The 24,616-nt window shown below is 48.0% G+C and overlaps 1 protein-coding gene across 16 annotated transcripts in view; it reads left to right on the forward strand.

The window, feature by feature from the left end:
* CADPS (calcium dependent secretion activator) overlaps positions 1–24,616 on the forward strand; it is a 220,976-nt gene that overhangs the window by 64,259 nt on the left and 132,101 nt on the right. For all 16 annotated transcript variants that reach the window (XM_069811989.1, XM_069811976.1, XM_069811977.1 and 13 more), the window contains exons 4-6: positions 16,873–16,953; positions 20,995–21,231; positions 23,534–23,655. In XM_069811989.1, coding sequence (XP_069668090.1) covers positions 16,873–16,953; positions 20,995–21,231; positions 23,534–23,655 — 440 coding nt within the window. The remainder of the gene's footprint in view (positions 1–16,872; positions 16,954–20,994; positions 21,232–23,533; positions 23,656–24,616) is intronic.

A 24,616-nucleotide genomic window follows, 5' to 3' on the forward strand; every position in this document is an offset into this window, starting at 1 on the left:
CAAAGTCCTGCGGGAAAAGGAGTAAATGCCCATTGACAGCATTAAATCACATGAAACTGGAAATCAACAGGGACAAACTCTGTTGGACGTGAATCGGCCTATGCCAACATGATCCCCGCAGAAGGGAAGAGCAGTGCTGGTACAGCAGCTAACAGCAAATAACAGCAAGGGATGGGCTCAGAAAAATCCACCAAGTAAAACAGAGTTCAGCATGAAACGGGAGCATTGCCTTTCAAAAATGACATTAGCTGCCTGCTGTCAAGCTGTCTTCAGGCTGTAATGATTCCTGCCTTAAGACGGGGCAAAACCCATCCCTCTGGTCTGAAGGTAGTGATCTGTGTGGAAAACTTTTCCAACTGCCCTGGGATGTCTTGGTGGGAAACCCTCCTGGGCAGGATGTGTGGACGCAGTTGAACTGGAGGTGGGGCCGGTCCTGCTTTGCTACAGCGGTTTGCCTACTCTGTTTTCCAGCATCTAAAACAACTGTGCTACTCCTGCTTTTCTCAGGATGCAAGCCTGTAACCTCCAAGATAACTTCTAGCAAACTTTAGAGGAAGATCAGCTCTTTTTTTTTATCCCCCCCCCCCTTTTATTTTTTCTTCCTTTTTCTGCTTCAAAAGAGACTCTGGAGAGGACTTGCAGGGAAAGCAAGCAAGGAGGAAGTACGAGCTGTCATAAATGATGTTGAAGCAAGAGTCAGACTTGCAGTAAGGTAATAAGGTGCCGGGAAGGTGGTGACTGAGTTGTGAAGGGTTTTCAAAGTGCTTGTGTATGATTGATGCCTTGGGGGCATCAGCTGAGGGATCTCAGGGCATTGGTGTAAGCAAGGAGTACAGGGTACAGCCACAGCCACAGTAGGCGTGCTGAGGTCTCCAGCCAAGCCTTCGGCATGTGTGGAGGTTTGGCTTTTGCAGGAAAGCATGAAAGAAGAGCCGGGCTTTGAAATCTGTGTGCCTGGAGCCGTGAGGAGGGGAGGGCCAAAGATGAAGTGAAGAGCAAAGGACTGAACAACGCAGTGGAAGAGCACATATCTCCAAAGAGTGAAGGGGAAGAGTGCTGACGAAAGGACGGGGATGAGGAGGATGGTTTGGGATCTGGTGAGTGTAAGTTAGGGACTAGCCACCCTTGTGGGGTGCTGAACAGGCTGGAGAGGATTTGACTTTCAGGGCAGCCTCTGAAAAGACTGTGAGGACAATTGCGCGTGAATGAGTCTGAGCTCAGGGGCAATGCTGTAGCTACAGTGGCTACCCAGGTCTTTAAGCAGAGGAACCTCAGGCAACACTGGGGGATACCATTATCCTTCTATAGGGCAGCAGAAAGACCTGCTATATCCATATCTGGGATCTGCGCTATAAAAATGCGTTGGAAAGGTCTTGGGAGTCACATGAAAGGATAAGGAAGGACTAACAGTTTGGCTTACCTGGGAAACGGTCCAAAGTAATTTGATCTGTTTGCAAATGTATCGGAGTGATCTTTAACCGTGCACGTACAAGTGCAGTAAAACTGGGATCAAAGCAGATGCTGTTGGCTGCACTTCTGATAGTCAGGGCAGAAGAACTGGGCAAAGGTTGTGACAGCCTTTCTCTCTCCTGAAAGATACACTGGATATTCTTCTGTCAAATAAGTTCGAGCTTAAATGTCTTAACATAGCAGCTATAGGCTGAATTTTACTAGGGGTGTACAGGAGATTGGGTGGGAAGGTTCTAGTAGTTCATTTTGGGCTGGGGGTCCATCAACCTCACATGGCTGGGCGAGTTTTGGACACCACGAAAATATCAGTGTTACGGCTGAACATAGAATCAAAATAGTTCCGTTATTTAATGAAACTTTGTCTAGGCTGGTTATTTCATTTTAGTCTGCAGCAAAGTTGTGGTGGGCTCCGAAAAGGAGCCCAGCAGCCAGGCGGATTGGAGCTGTTCCCAGGTCACCTGCAGCCAAAAGCCTTTGCTATGGAAATACCCGGGCTAGGAAGCAGGACTGGGATGCACGGAGCGCTCGGTGCTGCGTGGCAGTGCAGATGAGGTGATGGCAGATGAGGGGACGCTGCTTTGCCAAATTAACTTTGTTACAAATTCCCATCTGCTCTGAAGCAGAAACTATAAGGTTTGTGCTGTGCAAGTAATGATTTGTTATACATTTTTAAACATGAAATCTAGTCCAAATGGCAAATATTTTTAGTGTGTGTCATTGTGCAGTTAAGAAAGCTGCCAGCAGCGTAAACCTGAATAACTCTGCGTGATGGTTGGGGTGGGAACGGGAGGTGATTACCTTCACTTCAGTGCCAGCCTTGCAAACCAGCTATTGCATGAGGTGTCCCCCGTGCCGATTTTGGAGGGCGCCTGCAAAGAAGGTGGTTCGCAAGGAGCGGCGAAAGGTTTGTGCCAGGTTTCTGTTTGTCCTGCTAATGGTGGCAGTGAGCGTGGCGGGGTGTGCAAATGCAGCCAGGCGCTCTGCGAGCAGGGCTGCAAGTGAGCGTTGCCTCTGCTGCCTCTGCCTTAGTGCCAGCAGTTGTCCTTGCCTGCTGGGCGAACAGGTTTAGCTAGAGAGGAAGAATAAATAAATTTAAAGAGAAGGATTTTCTACTTTGCCCATTTTCCCCTCCCTGCGCTTAGGTACTTGTTCCCTATTCAGCTGGTCTCCTGCTCATAGGAGGCAGCAACTTGCAGAGCTGGCTGCTTTCTCACCCGCTCCATTCATTTTACCTACGGTGGAAAGCACACATCTGGCACAGCTGGGAGGTGTTCGGCCGGGTGTGAAAATGGCTCCAGAGAAGACGGGAGAGGATTGCTGGGTTTTTGCCGGTGGAATATGGAAGAGGCAATCTCACATCTCTCGGTTTTCAGCAAACACATCCTGCGGAGCAAGCCTGCACGCGGTTTGTAATATATGCAGATTTGCGATGAATGAAGCATTTTTCAGATTTTCAAGAAACTGGTTGAGTCATTTCAGCAATATTTTATCCTCCACTCTAAATCCCCCCAAAAAAGAGTGAGAGAATGGGTTTGAGATGGATCTGAGCATTTTAGAAACAGAACAGCTTAGGGGTTTTAGATTGCAGAAAACTTAATAAGGAAAACTGGCTGAAAATGAATGCTTTTTGAGGGGGTGGGCTCTGTTGTGGATTTTGCTCAGCCTCTAAGCCAAATGATTCACTTACTCCCTCAGCTTTCATGCAAGGTCACAGCATGATCCTCAGTTGATTCCCTCACATCTGTGAAGCAGCACAGGCAGGTATCAGAGCATTTGCCAGCTGTGCCAGTTCCCAGCAAGAGCTCTTTCGCTCTTCTCCACCTTCCTTAACAGTTCACAGCATTTAGGCCATCAGTCCCGTAAGAGGCTGCTTTTTCCTGTTGTTTTTTCCCTATAACTCCAGCTGGAGGGAGAGAGGGACACAGAGGGAGCTGCTCTTCTGCACGAGTATGCAGCCAGGGCAGCAATCTGACCCCATGGGTGGCTGCACACGTGCATTATTTTTTTCCAGTGCCCTGAGCACTGCTTTCCTCCCCTTGATTTCCATAGATCTGTTTGATTAATAATAAGAAACAGAGGGGAAGAGTTTCAGCTGTAGGTTCCATACATGTATATTCCTGTGGTTTTATAGCTGGTAGCATCCAATGGTACCTTCATTTGAAGTAACAGGGTGGCTCTAGCAGTGCAATTTTGACCTGGTTACAGAGCAGAATGCAAAAAAAGCTGAATCCCATGAGAATGCTTCAAGCATTGTTTTTTCTCTTTAATCTCTTCATTGGTGGTTTTTTCTTAATTTCTAAAAAAAACAGCAGCTGCTGTCTGAGATGGGCAGGTACCGACGCTGTGGTCCTGCAGTCACGGTTGCACTCTGGCTCACATCTGGATTCCAGCTGCATATTCTGCACTACTCTCTTGCATGTCCTTCCTGCATATGAAGTGCATTGCCCTCAGTGGAAGCTTAAAGGGAAGACTGAGGGTAGAATACAGATGAAATGGGATCAGAGAGCAGGTTATCACCTTATTTTTGCAATGCACTGCCATTCAGAAAGCACCAAGAGACCTTAACAATAGCAGAGACTATAATGCCGTACTCTCAGAGTGTCCAATATATTTTCCCTAACTCTGTAAGCAAAAGCCTCCTGCCCTGGTAACAATTTCAAAGGAAAGAGGTCATGCCTTGCTGAATGTAGTTCGAAATAAACTGTATTTCCTCAGAAAGCAGGAGATCGGAGTGCTCCTTGCAGAGGAGCTGTCTGGAAGAGTTACCATACAGCTACAGTGAGGCTTGACCCACCACCCATCCCACATCCCATCCTTAAATCAGTCATCTTTTGTTCGTGGAACTCTGCTGCGGAGGACTGTGCCGTCTCCTCCGGCATATCCCAGCCCTGTCCTTGCCTGCCCTCCTGGGGTGGGCTGCCCCTCCGGCGTTCACGGGTGGTGGGTGCTTCTCCCTCTTCTCCAGCTGTGTTTCATCCTGGCACGTGCCAAAGCTGAGGTAGTCTAGCCTGGGTTGGGATGAAGATGTTGGGCAACTAGTGTTTTGTTTGGCCTTAAATACAAAGAATAATTAGTGAAACGGTGTGAAAAACAGCTCTCCATCCTATGGGGATGGAAAGGCTCTGCCTGGAGGCTCCATCCGAGCTCTAGGGAAAAATAATTAAGAGGCAGTGGGTGAAGCCTGGAGGGCGACTGGAGAAAAGCTAGTGGTGCTTTTATGAACCCAGTGCAAGACCCGCAGGGTGGCACCGGACTCTTTTCTGCTTTGGTCCCCCCGTACACAAGACATTGGGGTCCATGTCACACACAGCGTCTGCAAAGAACGAGGTGTGTGGGGTTGCAGACAGTGTCGTAAAATGCTCGATAGCAAGCTGACTCCATTCGCCATCTCGTGGTGATCGCTGTCTGGGGCTGAGGTGTGCAGGGTGGCCTGTGCAGCCTCAGGCAGGTGGTGATGGACAGACGGACGGTGGTGGACAGACGGACACCTCATCCCTCCACTCCGGCCAGAGCAGGCTGCAGCAAACGGCTCTCCTGCACCCGCCGGGAGAGCAGAGCAGCTCAAAAGCTTCATATAATAATATTCCACATGGAGAAGGATGTTAATGACAGGGAATGTGATTGACTGCCTTTTTCTGTTGCTGCTGTATTATCTCTATTTAAATCAGCTCACATTAACTGCAGTTATATTTAATGCTGTCTGTCTACACTGAATGTTTAGATTGTTAATTTTCAATTGCAAATTGCTTCATTATGTCTGACTTTTTATAAATATTTGTAACGTGAGTTAATATTTTCTATTACGTGCGATACACGTTCTGGAAAAAAGTAATTGTTCTTGCTGCTGTGCACTGGGTCTGGCGGGAGCGCCCAAAGCCTCGGTGCTCTCTTATCTAAAGGCTGTTGCCTTTTACAGCTGACATGTTAGAAATAGAGGTCTGTAGCCAGCGCTGTCTGTGTGTTATGGTCGGGAAAGCCGTTAGGATTCATTTGGCTCCCCGACAAGAAGAAAAGAAAATGTTTATGGTCCTCAGCGTGATAACATGGTGAAGACTCAACACTCGTGACACTGCATGTATGTATTATTGCCACACTCCTGAACATCACTATGAGATGTGGAAGGTGATGGCTCGTAGCCTAGGAGGAATTTTAAACTGTACCATTTTCAGGGACTTTGAAGCCCAGGACCCCGAAAGCCCATCCCTGTTCTTGTAGGGGGATGCCCACTGCCCATACTCCCCTGCCCGGGCAGGGCTGTGTGCGGTCTGCGCCCAGCAGATACAGATATTTGTCTTGGCGGGTCTCCTGCAGGGTTTATGTAGTGAAGGGTAAAAGACCGAACATCTCAGCTTTATATCTGCCTGTCTCTCAGCTGGGGCTGCTCCGTTCGCAGATGCCCTGAGCGAGGCTCCGCGGGGCAGGGAGGCAGAGGAGTGCCTCTCCCGGCAGCTCCGAGGGCAGGTCCCCAGCCGTATCTGCCATGAGGCTGTTCTGCGGAGCTGCCTGGGAGCCTCGTCTAGCACACAGGTTCATGGGTGCCTAAAAAACCCGCGAGGGGCCAGCCTACGGCAGCAGCCTCTAGCTGGGGCGGCAGCCTCCAAGGGCAGGAAAGGAGGGAAGCGCAAAGCACCGTCTGGACCGCGGTGGGGAGTTGCTGTTGGGGTGTATCTCCCCGGGGAGCAGTGCCCTGTCCTTTTTGGGGTGCACCCGCACCCCAGGCGATGCCGGTGAGCATCGACACGGCTCGCTCAGCCGGTGGGAGGGCTGTCGGAGGTCAGCCAGGCACGCACCGAGCTCGGATTCAGGGTGGGACAGTGCAATGCCCAGTCTGTGTCCCAGCTTCACAACTGCCGTGGTTTGAGCTAGTTAGAGTAAAGCTAGTGCAGGAGCTGCTGCTTCCAGCTGAAGCATCTTCTTCTGTAGTTGTTATAGTATCTGTACATATAAATTATTTATCTTACATTTTATATGGACGCATAACAGCATTTTCCATGTTGCGTAGATGGCTTGCTAGGCTGACCGTCCTCACCAGTAAAGTAACGAGGACGGCGTACCCCGTGGGAGGACTTGCCCCATCTGCTAAGATCTCCCCCTGCGTGGTACCTTGTACTGAACTCCTCCTTCTCTCACCTTATGGACTAACTGCTTTTAAAAGTGTCACGTTTTTGCTCCCTGTGTTTGTTTCTTCATAGCTATGTCTCCCACTGCTTTTCTGTGTCTGCTTCAATTCTTCCCACATCCTTGATCTTAATGCAGGTGCCAGAGCATCTTGCAAGGGTATTGTGCAGGATTAAATCCCACACGACAGCTTGCGGCTCCACGTGGCCCTTCTCAGAGGTGCCATACATCCATTTTGGGCCACTGGTTCTTCAGGGGCAGAATAGGTCCTGTTGGAGGGGATCAGGCTGTAAAAGAGGTGGCGGATGCTCCCAATTAGTGGAGCTAGGATTCCAATCCCTATTCCTTGTGGGGTTTTTTTCATGTTGTTGAACGCTAATATTTTAAAAAGAAGTGGCTTTTCCGAAATGCAGCGATAAATTAGATAGGATTGGTATGGCTAAGGGTATTGCTGCCATTTAAACCCAGGAAATTCCCCACGAGGTAAATTTCTCTGAAACCTTTGAATGACTCAGAGCACAACTGTCAGGGCACTGTTCTAAGAAAGGCAAGAAATTGACCTTTTGATTAGCATAATATAGTAATTTAGTGTAATAATAATGATTGCTTATTAATCATTAATAATTGTTGTTGTTGTTGTTATGTATTGACCAAAGGGACTTATAGATGTGATGTTTCTGCTCTGGTTTTTGATAAATTGATACCAATTAGTGGGATGTTAGGTGCAACCCAGAGGGCCTGAAAATAGCTGCATCTGCTAAGGGTAGTTCCCTTCCAGTTCTCCATTGCTGTAGGAAGGGGGTTGAATGGCAACCTATACAGAGATTTCTGGAGAAGTGTGGTCCTAGTCAGGGGTGGGATGAGCAACTTCAGGTCCCTTAGGATGCCGTCTGCTGAAAACATGTAGCAACCTCTTTGCACGCTGAGGATTTGCTGCCTAGAGGCTTAATTCTCCTAACTGCTTTCTCCCTGACCTCACGAGAAAGTTTGCTGCATCAAACCAGTGTGAAAGACATCAGCCTTGTTCAGGAGAACAGTCTCTTTACGTCTCTGGCTGTGATAAATCTAAACTTGACGCATACCAAAATGAACTGTAACAGGCAGCACTGCAATTTTTGCTATCTTAGTCCTTGAAAAACTGGGAGCTGTAACCTTCCCTCTATGCTCCCTCTCTTCCTTTTCTGCTGATAGCCGGTTGTTTAGCATAAAACGGAACCAAAGCCTTGCTCTTCACGGCCAAAGTCTCTGCTTTGCTGGTTCTTCACTCAGAGCTTCTGCAGAAAAGCATCTACCACCTGCAAGAACCAGTGTTGCAGTTCAAACTCCAAAGTATGCACTGACATACCATGAGTATTTATTTTGGAGAAGAGCTATCCAATTTCAAGCTATATCTCTGTGGCAGGCAGGTTTCTCTCTGAATGTGGTTTTTCTTTCAGTTTTGTTAGCTATTTTTAATGAATAGAAGTGATCATCATTCACATGAAGATCTGTAGCTTCTGTTATCTACATGTTCACCTGTATAATCATCTCTACCAAGCATGATGCTGGTCGCAGCAGAGGAACTTGAGTCTTTGTTTTACCACCTGGTCTCAGCCCCTGAAGGATATCTGATTTTGTGTCAACAAGGAGGCCGGCTAGGGAATTTTAAATTCACGGCTCAGGCCTGATCCCCGAGCTGTCATCAGAGCTGGGAACGAAGCTTGCTTGGCCGGGGAGCCAGCTACACAGAGAACTCCGTGGGGAGAGCTGCACGGCACAGCCAGGGAACCCAACGCCTCCGGTTCAAAAGGACTTCTCCCTACAGGAGCAGTCCTGTCCTGTCCCCTCAGGACACCTTCTCATCCCCAAATACCCACCTCTGCCAAGCACCAGTAAGTGGAGGTTTTGACTTGAAATGTGTAAATACGCCATGACTCTGTGAAGCCCATCAGAAGGTGCCGCCTTGTGTTTGTGGAAGGCTTTCAGGTGCCGCAGCCATGGAGGCCAGTTGAAAATCCCTCAATATGGTGATGAAGGAGCAAGAAAAATCGTGAGTTCTCTGCTTGAATCAACAGGAATTGAGACCCTGGCCCCAAGCACATTTCAGCACAGAGCGGGAAACTTTCAAAGGTGGCATGAGTTCCTGTGCAAAAGCCTTGTCCCAGCCCTGGCCACTGCATAGTTACCACTGGAGATGTTCCCAAGTCTTATTCCATCACCTTCAATCCTGCTGAGTGTCAAGGTACTGCAGCTTTGCTGGACGAGGTCCTCATACAAGTTGCTTTACCTCCAAAGGCCAAAGCCCATTCTGAGTTACGTGACAAGTGTATCTACCATTAAGCTTTTAATCAAAAGATGAGCATTTGAGGATATGTAGATCTTCCTTCCATGATGATTGGGATGAGTTAATTGCAGCTAATTCTAGCTGTAGAAATTACTTGGAACTGTATAGTAGTTTGTTGTCATGTGCAGGAAATTCAGGTGATTCTCTTCCTGTTAACTGATGTGAAATTCAGCATATGATAAGCTCTAAGGAAACACAAGCAAGCTCAATGTAGTGATCTACCTCAGGTTGCATCAATCAACCAGAGTTCCAGTTTCTTTCGTGGTGCCGTAGCTCAGCGTATGCTGCCCACATGCCTTCAAGCATCCTTATGCAATGCCATAAGAAGAGGGTATTAAGGCATGCTCAGAGGTCAGAGCCTCTGGACAGCTTAGTTTTTAAGCCCTTTCAGTGTTGTACACCTCGCACGGATGATCTTGCAGAGGGATTTGCAGGGTTCAGAAGTTCTCTGGCCACAGATGGAAAGGACATGCCTTTCGAGTGGAAGTGTTCCGCCATCCCTTTTCTTAACAGCTTGCAAAACATTTGCAAAGGCAGGCAGCGCTTTTTCTTCTCCTTCCCGTTTTGCTGAATCTGGTTTTTCATTTACTTTGATTTATCATTACGCATAAATCTGGAGGTATCTTTGCACAACCTGCTGGAAAGCCACGTGCTGCATTTGCTTGTCTCAGCTTTCCTCAGCCCCGCGGCACAGCCTTGCAAAGCTGCAAGGGGTTATGGTGGTAGGCAGGTCGGTAACTGGGATGGCATGGGAGGATGTCCACTTCTCCTGCACAGGATTGGTGCCTGCCCTTGCCATGCCACTGGCACATGCTGGTTGATTCATCAGCGCTCTGCAGACGAGCTGTGGGAACCCGTGGGTGCTGCTGCTGGCAGCAAGGAGGGCATGAGAAACCTCTGCCCGCACGTGCCACCAGTGCTCCTCCGAAATATGTTGGAAGCCAGCTCAGCTTGTGGGATAAACAGCTATCCCAAAGACAGCGTTTAGACTGGAGTTAATATGAGGGTGGATCTTTTGACCTCGCCTGGTGAAGCAGGCGCGGTCCCAGCATCTGCTGGTGGATGTGATGGGCAAGAGCCGTTGAAGCATTGAGATTTATTACAGTATTATAAGATTCAGAGCTCAGGCAAGGAAGGGCCACTGTACATCCCGGGGAATATTTTCACTGACGAGTCTAGCACAACCCTACGGTTTGTGAACCGTGAAATAAGATTTCTCTTAGAGGGAAGCATCAGCCCTTACTGAATTATCCAAGTCCTTCCTGCTGTTTTAAATCACGCCCCCCAGGACCCCCTGATTGCTCTCTCTTGGCAGCAGTGGTTCATTAGATAACCCAGGAGCTTGCCATGATAACAGGAGCGGGCACCCATCCACAGCAAACAACTGACAATGTGCAGCCGCAGTTGGAAGCGATTGAATTCCTGCAGCAGGGCTGATTTTACCTACGCAGGAGCAAAATGGTGTGGGCTCTTCTCCAGGAGAGCGGGTTTGTCACCTTTTGGGATGCTGGTGCCCTGGGGCTGTGTGAGGAGCTGGGGCCGATGGGAGGGAAAAAGAAAATTTTGGTGAAGTAATAGGTGCAGATTGTAATTCCTTGAATTAAGGGGAATTTTATGTTGTGCTAGAAATACTCTGCATGACTCTGAGCCTAAAAGACTGATTTGGGGAAGTCTGACTGGCCAGAAGAGAGGTGGCCTGGAGCATTCCTGTCGTGCAGTGGCACCGGGAGAGCGGTCCTCCTGGGATGCATGGGGACAGTACAGCACTGCAGTGTGGAGAGCTGATGGAGAGGACGTGTCCTGCTCGTTCCCTCCAGCCCTTCCAAAATCCTCTCTCAAACTGCATGAATGACAATTGCTGAATCCATGGTCGGGCTGTGCTGATGCTGCCAGTTTGGCTGACACGGGGAGGTGTGTAACCCAGGGAAGCTGTCCTTGCTTCCTCTTCCTTGCTCCCATTTCAGATCCCAAGGCAGCCAGTGGTCCATGGGTTGCAATTTGCTGCTCGGAGGATTAGCATGTTGCCTAGGGCATTAGCGACTTTCCCTACGGAGGCAGCTTAGCATCGTTCGCGTTCCCAATTTAAAAGGGAGGTCGGCATCCCACTTGCGGTCGAGGGAGGGGTGTTCAGATCCTCCTCTGATTTCTGCTTCAGACATGTGGGCAGAGGTCGGGGCCTCGAGCGCCGGGCTGCCTCCCTCACTCTGCCCTTTGCCACTCGTAGAGAAGAGTATTTGCTGTTAGCGGGGAAAGGATGCTATGGATCAATCCGTGACAGTGGAATGGAATGTGTCTCAGGAAGCCATGTGCAGTTCATGGTGGTATTCTGTCCTGTCTCACATCACTTTCTCTCCTAGAGCAGTGGTTTTCCAATATGAAACCAAGGGCTTCCCCTGCAATGAGTCACTTTGGGGGCCACGTGCTTCTTTCAGCTGGAGCACAACATGGTGCCAGATGGCATGAGTTGTGAGTACGCTTGGACTAATAGATTAATTATTAATTGATGGGGGCTTATGAATTTTTTAGTATTTTCTCTCACTGTGCATCACAAAGCGAAACTACCTTTTATGAGACAAAGATCTCTCCTAAAGCCCTACATCAAAGCTGCAAAATTGTCACCCATATTGTGATCTTGTTCAGCCTTCACATGCAGCATGTTTGCTTTGAAATACTTAATCAACTATTTGCTGAGCCATAGAGCTCCCAGCATGTCAAAGGATGAGTGCCTTGAAACTTTCTCTTTGAGGCTTTTGGCACTTATAACTGTACATGACATAGGTATTGGCTGCGTTAATCATTTTGGGAGGACTTAAGCCAGGTTTAGGAAGGACATGAGTGGGTCACGGCTTTTGTCCTTGTCCTCCACCCAGGGAAAACAATTCACAAGGTGAGATTTTCAGACCCCCCCCAGCTGCGTGGTGGTGTGCTGGACACAGGGATGGAGAAAATTAATGTTGGAGACCGCTGACAGTGACCCCAGCCAGGGTGGTCCCTGCTCAGTCGCAGCCCGTCTGCGCCTGCCTTCGGCTGTGCAGGAGGGATCACCCGTCCCCCGGTGCCAACACTGCCGCGGCAGAAAACCGGCACAGGCGGTGGCTGTGGATTTCATGGAGACCTGGACTAAACGCTTTCATTTCCAGAAGGTGCAGAGCCAGGTTTGTTTCCGTTCCCGATGCAGCACAAAGCAGGTTGCTGCAGCTCAGCGTTCGCATTGCCAGAGCATTTAAAATGTGGTTTTCCAGAACCCTGTTGCAAATGGTTTGTCCTCTGCAGGAGAATGGCTGGATTCACCACTACGTTATAACCTTTCTCAAAGGGAGGGGAAAGACTTTCAGACAAGCCTCGGTTACGCTTCAGAAATGGGGATGTTGTGACACTTGCTGCCCTTGCTGGGAAGTGGGGATCAGCATTAGCAGTGACTGTCAGGGAGGGATTAAACTGTTAAATGGTCCCAGTGGTTTCTGGCTGGGGCTGATGACAATTATACTGACAATACCTGTCATGTCCACGGCATGTTGCATCAGTGCTACGCTGATCATTGAAGGTTGTATCTCTATGCTGCATCCTGTCATTATAAATCCTTGTAGCTTACAACAACATTATTTCATTATAAACCCTCGTAGCTTACAACAACGTTATTTCCAACAGTGCTGAGCTCAGAGCCTGGATATAGATCCGCATCGTGTTTAACTCACGCATGTCTTTTGGGAGCGTGCCCCATCAATAAGTGTTCGGTGGCACATCCAGACCCACTCTTCTCTTACCGACCGGCTGAGTGCCATGTACGGCGCGTCACTTGTGCCACCAGCATCGTCCCCAGGCTGGGGGGGTTACCCCAGCTGCAGCCCTCTCACTGCGGCCGATGGCACGAGGGCCGTACCCTGCTCGGTCCCCAGGCAGGTGGGTCGGTCTGAGGTGTTCATCTGAGCAAAACTGCTTTGGGGCTAATGAAGAAGGGAAGAGGAGGGCAGCCTGCACTGCCCCAGCATCACGTTTGGAGCCGGGGCTGTGATTGTAAATGGTTTGGCTTTAAGCTGTGATAAACTGAAGCTGGAGCTTTAAATATACAACACTTTGACTGCAAAAACCCGGGAATTTAAAGTGTCCCTTAATGCTGTTCATGTGCTTGAACTGCCTCCAGTGTTTCCCAGGGTGAGTGGAGGTGAGCCCGGGCTCCTGGCTTTAAATACTACAAAGCTCAGGTTGGGCAATACAGCGGGAGTGTCTGACACACCAACCAAATAGTTTAGGCGTGGATTTGGTAGGTCCCTATGCATCTCGTTGAAGATCTTATGACTTAATTAGGTTGGTTGGTTTGCCTCTGCTTCTGCCTTTCAAAGGTGTAGAGAGATTGTCTTCCATCCCTCTGGGATAACATGAGGACAAGTCTCGCAGTGAATTTGTTTCAGGGTTGTGGAAGCAAAGGGTTGCTTCTGCAGACCAGCGGCTGGTTCTTACTGGTGATTAAAACTGTCAAACTCGCATGATGAACATTTTGTACCTCTTTCATTTATTAGTGCCCATTAAAAATTATTCCTTATTAGCAGTTTATATGTAAAAACCCACTGTCTTCTGCAAGGTCTTCTTCTTGCAGTTGAATGGTCTCCAGGGGTTAAAGTAGGCACATGTCCTGCAATGCCTTCAGCAACGGGCTGGCTGCCATGCTAGTCAGTTTGGGGCTCCACTCAGAATCTGATATACATAATTTTAAAAATTTTTATTCTTTTACTTTAGCAATTGTTACACCAACGTAGATAATCTCTGCAGGGCAAGCAGAGAGAACTAATGTCGTATGCGGGTAGACGTATGAAAACATCTAATTTACCAGCAGGCAGTTGGGTAATGATCAGTTGAGAATTGCAAATTATATACGTCATATATTTGTGGCATGCTGCTGAAGAAAAGCCCAGTGCATATGACAAATCATATATATACTGAAATTTATAATACTTTTCACATTTAATTGACTGGGGCAACCTTATGATTTATATCTTTGCTTTATTCATAGCACACCCATAACGTAGTCATAATGCAGAACAAAACTAATTCAATTTCTCTTTGACTTTGTAAATCATTTATATATTTGGCTGTCAAGTATGTGAATATAAAGTGGGCATGCATACGGCAGAAAATAAATATCTGATTCTCTAGTTAAGAAATTGAGTTTTAACAATATTAGGATCTGTGTTGCCTTACTTGGATGTTTGGTCTTGCTTAGGTAGCATGCCTTACGTTTGCCTCTTGCTTTATTTCACAAGCAAAGTATATTTTATGGGCACCAGCATGACTCTCTTAATGGCCCTGTATAGTGTTATGACTGTGTAAAACGTACTCGGCTTGCTTTGATGGCAGCAGGTGCCCTTCCCAAGCTCAGGAGCAGTAAGTGGCTGAGCTGTTGGGCTGCTGCTCTCAGGCACAAGAGGTCTGCTGGAACGTGCCAGGAGGACGCAGGGACTGCAGGCAGGGGCTGCCTCATTAGTACTGCTCTGTAGATAGCAAGAAGAAACCGTTCTGCTGGCCACAGCAGTGATTGCTTTCCCAAAGATCAGGTCTTACCATGGAGCTATCATGCAGTCTTTGAGAAAATAAGGCCTGGAAAGATTTTTTTTGTTTCCTTTAAATACCAGGTTACCTGACTTATCGCTAATTAACCTTGGGAAGCAGAGCAGTATATAGCCCTGAAAAGGAGTATCTTACCCACTGACCACAACCAAGGAGGCTGCCAAGGGTGCTTGTTGCCTCCTAAGAAAAATAATCTTCTGCAGTCAGATATTTCCTTGACGTGGTTTTTGACACCTGTAGCCTCACTGGAAAACATCTGCAAAATCAAGATAGTGCAGAAAGTGTAGGGCAGTTTGCTGGCTCATTATCATATCGCAAAAACAGCTCTCCTCCAGAGCAGCATCCTTGATTTCTAAATTTAGCACATGAGTTATTTTGGGTAGCATGTGATTAACCTCAATTACTGTAGCTCGGGTTTAATTCAAATAATGCCCCCTCTTTCAGAGTTGCAATGAAATGGAAATCTGGGACTGTACATTCCCTACCCTTAATGAAGCAGCTCTGAGAGATGCTTGCACATTGGTGGAGGTCAGTCGTGTGATGCATTTGTTCATGGAGAAATTAATGGGGGCAGCTGATCCCAAAAGGTGTTGGTGGTCCATGGCTCTGTACTGGTTTGGGGATCAGGAATATAAAGGTGAAGGCAGCAGGTTATGTGGTGCGCCTGGTGTGAACGAAACCTGGGTGGCCACAGCAGAGATCACTGAAACTTCAGTGGATTTGGATCACGGTCAGGACACTTTGTAGTTTTCTGCTTGAATTAAATGAGTAGTGGAGGCTTTCAAAAACTAGTCAAACCCAGACTTTCCCTCAATCTCAGCCATAAGGAATGTCGGGTCTCTGGAAAATCATCGGTGGGGAAGCAATACGCCTGCACGCGCACAGAGCTACATGAGCATGTGTGAGAGAGGGGAGACACGGGATGCGCAGGCAGACAACCGAGAAGATGCCATGGAAAGCGGTAGATCTGGGAGAAAGCAGCATATTTCAGCCCATCCAGGGAGTGCTAACGAACGAGCTCATCATTCGTCAGGCTGAGAATTGAAAGTTTAGTCGTCGCTGTAGCTGTAACTTTCCAGACTGCACTGCACCAGCCGAGCCTTTCTTTTGTCAAGCGGTTTGTCTCCAGAGGAGGATAAAACCCAGAGAGGTGGTTAACACAACCCCACGCCAGCGAATAAAGCTCATTTATGTGTAGCAGTCGGCAGGAGAGCTGACCTACAGTAGCTTGTGGCAATTGCGTTTGCCGGTAGCCAGAAGGAGCTGATACTTTGCAAATGAAGGCAGGATTTGGATGGAGGAGCCAGCCCTCCTGAAGTCACGTTTGCTTCAGGAGGTGAACCAAAACCGTGAGGTTTTGCACCAGGCTGAGCTTGGTTTTGTGCCTCGTGGGTGGAGCGGTGCCATGACCACACCGCTGCCGCATGTTTCTAGCCTTGTGCCGTGGCCAAAATGACCCTGAAGGAGTCTAAAGAGTGGTTAGAGTCTGGAAAGCAGCTATAAAATTGCCACCTCATTACAGCAGCTATCGACTTCTTCGGGGGCTAGTTTGATTTTGTGCTTTTTTATTGTTCTATAATTTATGTCTGTGTATTCCCACTAAAAATAACAGATCTGCCCGCAGTCCTGCCAATGGGAAACTGTTCACAGCAGTCCCCGTGCCTCTTCTGTGTGTGCTGTAATTGCTTGCTTAACTGGCAGAAACAACATTTTACCCTCACAAGGCATTTCGGGGCCAGGCAGCCACCAAACACTGAACCACAGGGCTGTGGGTAGTGTGTTGCAAAAAAAAAAAAAAAAAAAGAAAATCTCTGCTGAATGCTGCAGGAAATCCAATTGCACGAATTGGGTGGTAGCACAGGGATGCAGCAATATGGGGGAAAAGGGAAAGAAAACAGGCAAATGTTATTGCTGTGCATTTCTGCTGAGCAGCCTTCTGTCTTTTCCTGGGTGGCAAGCAGGGCTTGGTGATCTGGAGCTGCCGTGTGTCCTGCCCCAGCACAGGGGGACTATGGCTTCCCAAGCACCAGCGAAGTGACAGCGCGGAGGGCACCCCACTTTTCAGGGGTTCAGATTGTCACTGTCAAGGCTTGCTGCCAGGCTGGCTCACAGGGCAAAGCGGGTATAAGACCTCGGGGTGAGGATGCTCAGCCCCAGGAGGCAGCTGGGCAGGCATCAAAACAGGGTCTGCACAGTCCCCTGGTCGTGTCAGTCTTGGGGTGGTGACCGCTGTGTGTCCCCTTTGTGGGGGGCTCTGTCCCAGAGCTGGGCCTGTCACCGCTCCCTCTGTGCTATCACTGATAATGTAATACAGATGGTCAGCCTGAAGAACTGAACTGCTTGTAAAGGTGCCGCATCGGTTGATTTTTCATCTTGATTTGCCTTTTGTTTTTATACAGCTGGACAACCCAGATGAGCAAGCAGCACAGATCAGACGCGAGTTAGATGGACGTCTTCAAATGGCAGAGCAAATTGCTAAGGTAAAAAAAAGTCTTCCGTATTAATAAGCTCTTCATAGAGAAGCACATAAGTAGCTTGATGCAGTCCCAAGGTCCTGTCCTTTTCTCACAGGTTTCTTCTCCCAATAATCACCAGTTAAAAATTAGCAGATTTTTAACTACAAACAAAACAACAAGTACAAATGAAGCTGTTGTGGTGCCCATTTCTTGGAATGTCCTGATGAGCTGGGACAGTTTAGGTTCCTGCAAAATCCCGTACGAATCCTCAGCGGTGGGGAAGATACTGTCCTGAAGTGCTCCAGCTAGATCTGCAAGTGCATGTCTGAGCCCTCTTTGTCAAACTTCTATGCTAGGCAATAAGTTGGGCAATGGCATGTAAAAAGGAGCCAGAAGTTGCCCTAATGGGGTTTGTGCCATTCGCTGGGCTGCTGGGAGCCACAGTTCCCTGCCTATAGGTAGGTGCTGCCTCAGTAAAGGTGCTTCGGGTGTGTTGTCCCAAACATGTTCACACTTTGCACGAGAGCAGTCAGGCTAGCATTGCACCGTGCGGACACCACTGCCGTGTGGAACAGCAGGCATGGGACCTCCAAACAGTTTTCATAATCAAGCACTCAGCTAAGCTCCCTAGAGACCTTTCTGTAAGGAGTCATCTCCCTAGGAGCAAATCACACTGTTGCTCAGTGCAGATTTACGTGGCCACCAATGGACCATAGATGGACGGAAGCCCTGGATCCTGTTGACATTAGTATGGGCAGGATTTTATCCTTGCCTCTAATCAGATGCTCTGAGTCACCGATAAAGCCCTAATAGGGCTGAAGTCATTGGGAATGATCTATCTGGCTGTTCTTGATAATCAAGAAACCATTACTAGAAGGAAGATAAAAAGGTCTAATCAGAGAGATGTAGCTCAGGCGAGGGACCTGCCTTTCAGCAGCAGTCCTCCTGGCACTGAGCTCTGCCCAAATTGGGGGGTTTTATGAGAAAGCTAGTATCAGCTGTTTGCAAGCACACTGATGTCCCTGGGTGTGAAAAGCAGAGCACATTCATTTACGGTCAAGAGTTAGCAAGGGTGCTGGTAGTGCCTGCGCAGTTACTCCTCACTAATGCTTCTGTTAAACAGCTACAGTCATTGCGTCTTTGGAGAGGTGGGTTCTGTTTTTCCCCACTTCACTGACAAAAACAGTAAGGTGGTCCAGGACGACGTGGCCAAAGGATGGCACAGCAAAGCAGCAAACCGACTGCAGCTCCTTTGTTCAGCAGTTAGCCCTTTGCCATTTTGTTGTCAAGAAAACCGACAGTATTTTTTATTTGTGGCAAAATGCAAGCCTCTGTGCAGAGCGCTGCTGCTCCGGTTCTGAGATGGGCAGCCAGGGACTGGGATGCCAGGCTGAGATTGCCTGGTTTCATTGTTTCATTTTCTCTTTATGGCATGTGGGACAACAATATGCATGGTTCAGTAGCAGCCAGCAGAGGCTGCAGCTTCATGAATTATTTTTTGCAAACGAGAATTTGCCATTTCTATTCCTCCCCCAAGGATGCTGAAAACAAGCCATGCCACTGCTGGCCCTGCGAAAGACAGTCAGGGGAAAGTCCTCAACACAACCTGACATTTCCCTGTGCAGAATTCAGCCTTGAAAATACAGCTGTGCAGCTTGGAGGGTGGTTTAGAGTAAAAGTGACTTACCTGTGATCCAGTTGGCAGGTATTGATATTTAATCTCCTTCACATTACTGCTGCAGGCCTTCTCTCCAGAATGTCAGATCCCTCCAGCACCTGCCTACAAGAAACCTTGTTCTTTCAGACCCATGTACACCATCTTTTGGAGGTATATCCAAATGACCTTTTGAATCCTTCTCTGTATCCTCCTTTCCAGGCAAGGCTGCTTTCCCTCTAACGTAAGGCAGGTTCACAATTCAGCTCAGCGAAAGGGTAGCGTTTCCAATTTTATCTCCAATTTGCAGCTTTTAATGCAGATTTGCTGCCCAGGCAGACTTACAGTGCTCATGAAGCCAGCCCTGAGGTGGCCGTCTTGGAGATTCCATGCTGAAGGCAAATCAATGCCTCGATAATAAATTAAGAAATTCGCACTGGGACATTTGTACTTCAGAGGCAACAAAGGCTGTGGAGTCTTAACGGGACCTGGGTTTGCGGTGTTGGAGAACTGGTGGCTCTGCAAGCCCTCGTCTGACCTGTCGTCTGACCTTGAACAAGTCACTGTGCACGCCAGCTTTCCTGCATCTGGATACCAGGGCACAGCTCTGGGTCTTTTTGCCTCCTCGTGTGCCCAGGAGAGCGCAGCTCAGCACAGCGCCGGTGCAGCGTTAGGCAGGGTCCCCCCGGAGCCTGACTCCATCAGAGCACATAAGCCCAGCCTTGGAGCCAGCCAGCTTGAGGATCACGTTCAAAGTCAAGCAGATGTTTTAAAGCTGAATCTGGACAGGCTTTTTACTCTGCATGTTGTACTTTTCCAGCAGCTAAATGAGAGCAGCATTACAGCTGAGAGCTTAGTGATGCCAAGGCAGAGGTATATTTTTCTCTGCAGTAGCAAGTGCTCCGCTGTCCTGTGGTGCTTTTCTCCCCACCCAGTCACCTTGGCCTCAAGGGCAAGGAGGAGCACATGTCGGGGCAACTAAATGAGACCTTGTGATGACACCGGAGCAGTATGTCCAACTGGGGCTGGACCTACTCTGCTCCAGCCTGCTGGACTGGTCATTCCTTCTGAAGAGATCTGTGGGGGCAGTGCCAAAATTGCAGTCCCTGGAGAGGTGGATAGCAGCAGGGTGAAAAAGCAATAACGTTGGAACATCATTGCTTCAGCAGTAGTTCTCAAAATCTACAAAACAGTTGTGTTGTTTTTTTTCCTAGGAGTGGCTTGCAACTTATATAATGCATAGACAGTAAACCAGACTGATTAGGTAGTTTATCTTATGCCAGGTCTAATTTACATGAGGGAATTGCTTCCCAAGATTGAGACTGGAAACAGAAGACTATATTTTAACTGCTTGGTGCGAGTGCTTCTGTGCTTGTAATGGGTAAGCTATTGAGGACCAATGCAAAAATTAGTGCAGTGGAGTACTATTTCAGCAGCCCGATGACGGTCTTCTAGAAGAAACATGACCTTGTTTTCTTTTCTAGCATACATTTTACAAACTGCTTTTTACAATATTATGAATTGCCACTAGGATACTTTGCACGTCAGCCTCGAGTTCCCTGGCTGCAGATGCTGCCCTGCTGTCATACGCTTTGCACAGTCTCTTGTAACCCACTGAGAGACGTTCTAACCCTGAGAAGATTCGAGGCGTGGGCAGAGTTGTCAGAAGATGTAGGGCTCAGACCAGCGATCCTAACAGAGCTGGAGCACGGGCAGCAGTTCAAAGCTGAGAACGCACATTGGGGAACATCACGTTTTGCTCTCGCTGTCACCTTTGTTTTTAATGTTTAAGTGTCCTGTTTACAACAAGCAGCACTGGATGGTCTCACAGTGAAAGGTTGTCTTGTCGGAGGGAGACGCAGGCCCTGGCAAGTATTGGAAAAGGTGGTTTACCCCTTCTTCCAGTTGGGACCACACATTGCTGCCCACACGTTGCTGATTTTCCCTCCTTGGGCTTCTTTCACACCTAGAAAACTAACGGAGCTCAAAAGTGTTTTAAAAAGAGCTGGCACATTTGGGAGACTGGAAAACAAGTCCCTTACTGTCAGCATCCTCTGCATCATTAGTAAATTGCTGTCAATCACAAAGTTCAGCTGAGATCTGGCCTAGAGTGTTTTTAATTGTGAATACATACGTATAGGAAGAAGTCCATCTGCAGATAGAAAAAACAATGAGATGCAAGTGCATGCAAGAAACAGTGAAGTTGGATAACTACCAAGCAGTAATTCTATGGGTAGCTAACAATAATGTTTCTACATTACACGGGGGGAAACTGTAATTTGTCATCTGGTTTGTGGGAGTTCTCTGCTCGCAAACCTCTCTGCAGATGCTCCTGGGGGATTTTCCCAGTGTAACAAGTGGTTGCTGATTGTCACAGCCATTGATTCTGGTTTTTTGTTTCCAAATCCAAGGAGCGCAAGTTTCCGAAGTTTGTGTCCAAAGAAATGGAAAACATGTATATCGAGGAGCTGAAGTCATCTGTCAATCTCCTGATGGCAAACTTAGAGAGCATGCCTGTGTCTAAAGGAGGCTCTGAGTTCAAGCTGCAGAAGCTGAAACGTAGTCACAACACCTCAATAATTGACATGGGAGAAGAAAACGAGAACCAGCTTTCCAAGTCAGACGTCGTGTTGTCATTCTCCCTGGAGGTAAGGTTCATGCATGCAACAGTGTGCAGAGTTCGTGGGAGTAAAAATCACAGCAGCCAACTTCTGCTCAGTTCAAATTTAGTTAGGTGGAGAGAAGACAGTAGAAATCACTTTCTGATCTCCATGAGGAATGGCTCCTCCCTGAGTTACCAGAAGCTTTGCCTGTGGTCAAACACTGTGTCCTTTCTGGACATCTTGTTAGAACAAACTATGTGAGATAAACTGTTTGGCATTTCCTGGTGATATATATATCAAATGGCTCAGAAATCCGCATCATTAACTGACTTCTCCATGCAGCTTGTTACTGAGTGTACCCCAGTAACCCTGAGCCTGTATTGTCCCTGAAACCACTATAATAATGCAATGCCATAAATGTGAGGCTGTTTAATTATTGCCAGTTAGAGGTGTCACTGTATTTCCCTGCAAGCCTTGCTTCCTCTTTGGAGAATTGCTAAAAATGGCTGGGGTTTGAAGGCACCCAACAGGTTGGCTTGGAGTTTGTGTGGAAATACTGTGCTTTGCTGGCTTGCTCTTTGCTTTGTGTGGATTACTGACTTTCTGCTCAGTGCTCTGTTGAGCAGTTTGTCTGTACAGCCCAGGGGAAGGTAGGGTGCTGCAGGGACCCGCCGTCACCTCCGACACAGGCTCTCTTGGTCCTGGAAGCAGTGTTACTGCAGTATCTGTTTTCAGCCAACTTAATTGTTCTGTGCAAATATATTTGCGGTCTAAGTAAGACATTTACTCCAAGGAGTCATCAGTACACCCATACAGAGTTGTTCTTGTCTGTCAATGAGTGGGTTTATGTTACATTGTCAAAACAACAGCCAGGTTGGTGTCAAAAATGTAGGATGCATAAAAATCAGAAAATTCTATTTTTGTATAGTTTCCTGTTTATTTGTCTTCCTAAGGGGTCTTTTGTTATATATATCATGCCAATGCAAAACTTAACGATGCTGGTTGTCCAGTCTCAGAGTTTAACTCATTAGAAGTCTGAAACCATCTTTATAATATTCAGTTCAGTCTTATTTAAAAATAGGTCTATGAACCCAGAGATGGTGCCTTCAACAGCAGCATCAAATAAAGCCTGACTTCTAAGTGTTCCCATACGGAGGAGCAGGCAACTATCACAAAGCGGTAGACCTCTCTGTTGCAAAAGCCTGTGCAGCGTGTATAGCTGTGCATAAAGGGACTTGCCCTTACTGCAGGATGTCTCAAACGCTTTGCTCCAGCCGAACCCTGTCTGGTGGGAAGCAGAAGCTCAGCGAAGCACTGACTTCAGGAGCTGGCAGGTCTGTGCACTGCTCTGTGCACAAAACTCTTGCTGCAAGAGAGCTTTTACTGAAAATGTGTGCTCATCAGAGAGGGTTTGTGGAGCTCTGTGTGCCAGGGAAGGGCTCTTCAGTGCAAGGACAGATCAGAAGACCTGAGGAGAGGAATTTTAAACCCCCGTGGGCTATCATAGATAGCCGTAGTAAAACACGAACAGAAACTCCCACGGTGTTTCTTGTAGAAATGTTTAAGGTACGTGGTTAACAGGATTATCACCTTTTTAAAAAAAAAGGGTAATTACCTGCAAGAAACTTAGATGGTGATTTCTTAATAAGGAAGATTTCTTATAAGAAAGGTGGAGAAAGACTTTTTACCAGGGCCTGTAGTGACAGGACAAGAGGCAACCATTTTAAACTGAAAGAGGGTAGATTCAGATTGAATGTAAGGAAGAAAATGTTTACGATGAGGGTGGTGAGGCACTGGAACACGTTGCCTAGAGAACCTGTGGATGCCTCATTCCTGGAAGTGTTCAAGGCCAGGGCCAGGTTGGATGGGGCTTTGAGCAACCTGGTCTAGTGGAAGGTGTCCCTGCCCACAGCAACGGGATTGGACTAGATGATTTTCAAAGGTTAAACCCAAACCATTCTACGATCAATCTTGAAAATAGGCTTTTAGCACAAGCTGAGTAGCTGCATGCTTTTTTTCTGGATTTCGTGTATTAAGGCACTTCTAGGTGGGGCAGGACCTTGTCTGTGAGGCCCATCTCCTGAATCTTGGTACAGCCGTGGGCACCCAAGGGTCTCAACAAGCCCACGTGCAGTCAGAGGAAGACCTCCCGGTCTCCATACAGACCTCGCTGGCTGCCGCGGTCCCCGCTCCGCCAGGGCAGTGCCACCATCCCTGCCCGCCTGCCACCACGAACGCCCAGCAGCATGTGGAGGACCTCAGCGCCGGCTGAGCCCCTGGGTTCAGCCGCCGGAGCGAGGCCTGAAGGAGGCTGCTCCTCTGACATTCCTCTTTCTTTGACCCGCAGGTTGTCATCATGGAGGTGCAGGGTCTGAAGTCACTGGCCCCCAACCGTATTGTGTACTGCACTATGGAAGTCGAAGGTGGGGAGAAACTGCAGACTGACCAGGCTGAAGCCTCAAAGCCAACGTAAGTCTTGCTTTGCCTTTTGCTCTCTCCACCGTGCTCTCCTCTGCCCCATCTCCGTGCTGCTGAGCTGCTGCGGATAGCTTTCTAAGTAAGGCCGGAGGGGACTCTGAGGAGCAGAGGAGAAACGTGGCCTTTCACGTATGCAGAGCATCATCCTGTGACTAAGAATGGCACATAAGCCCTGATTGAGAAAAAAGTGTTAATGACAGGCTTACATCTCTTGTAGCCATAGAGACATAAATTTGTGCCTCTACGTAAGTACTTTGCTAAATAGGGATGGAGTTAAGCATGTGCTTAGATAAATACTTCTCTGAGTGTCCATCGGAACTGGTGCCATCAAGTGTAGGTACATAATCTCGTCCTCACCGTCAGGGTTTTGGTGGTCCTAAGAGAAAGGGAAACAGCTGGCGGGGACATGCTTCAGCAGCCACAGCCAGAGGTGGGAGAGAGGAGCTGGGGAAAGCTTCAAGTCACTCAGCTTTAGCTGAGGCCACTCCGCCCTGGTGCAGTTCAAGGGCAGAGTTTTGTTCTGCCCTCTTTGACCTGGTCCCCAAATACGCAGCCTTGGCCCCAGACTTGGCTTTTTTGTCTTACCCAGATGTTGTTATAAGCCTGCTAGCAGTGATTGATCTTTGTTAATTTGGAAGGAGAAAATGATTAATAGCTTATTTCCTTTCTGATTTGTGGGATTAGTTAACTTGAAACACTATCTGTATGAATTTGAGGCAGTTTTCCTATGGTTCGCTGCAGAGATTTCACACTTAAATTAAATTCTCAGTGCGCATCCTCACAATGGAGAATTGCCAAGGTAATATGAAGCCTCTTCCAGTGGTGGGGAGCAGCGCAGGAGGGACTGCTGTTGGGATATTCCCACTCTGTTCCCATATCCCATTCCCTTTGAGTGACTGGTTCCCAGCGGCATTTCACCAGGAGCTTCCCAAGCTCATGGAAGGAAAGCCAA

The sequence above is a fragment of the Haliaeetus albicilla genome, chromosome 24 (assembly GCF_947461875.1).
Source record: "Haliaeetus albicilla chromosome 24, bHalAlb1.1, whole genome shotgun sequence".
Lineage (NCBI taxonomy): Eukaryota > Metazoa > Chordata > Aves > Accipitriformes > Accipitridae > Haliaeetus > Haliaeetus albicilla.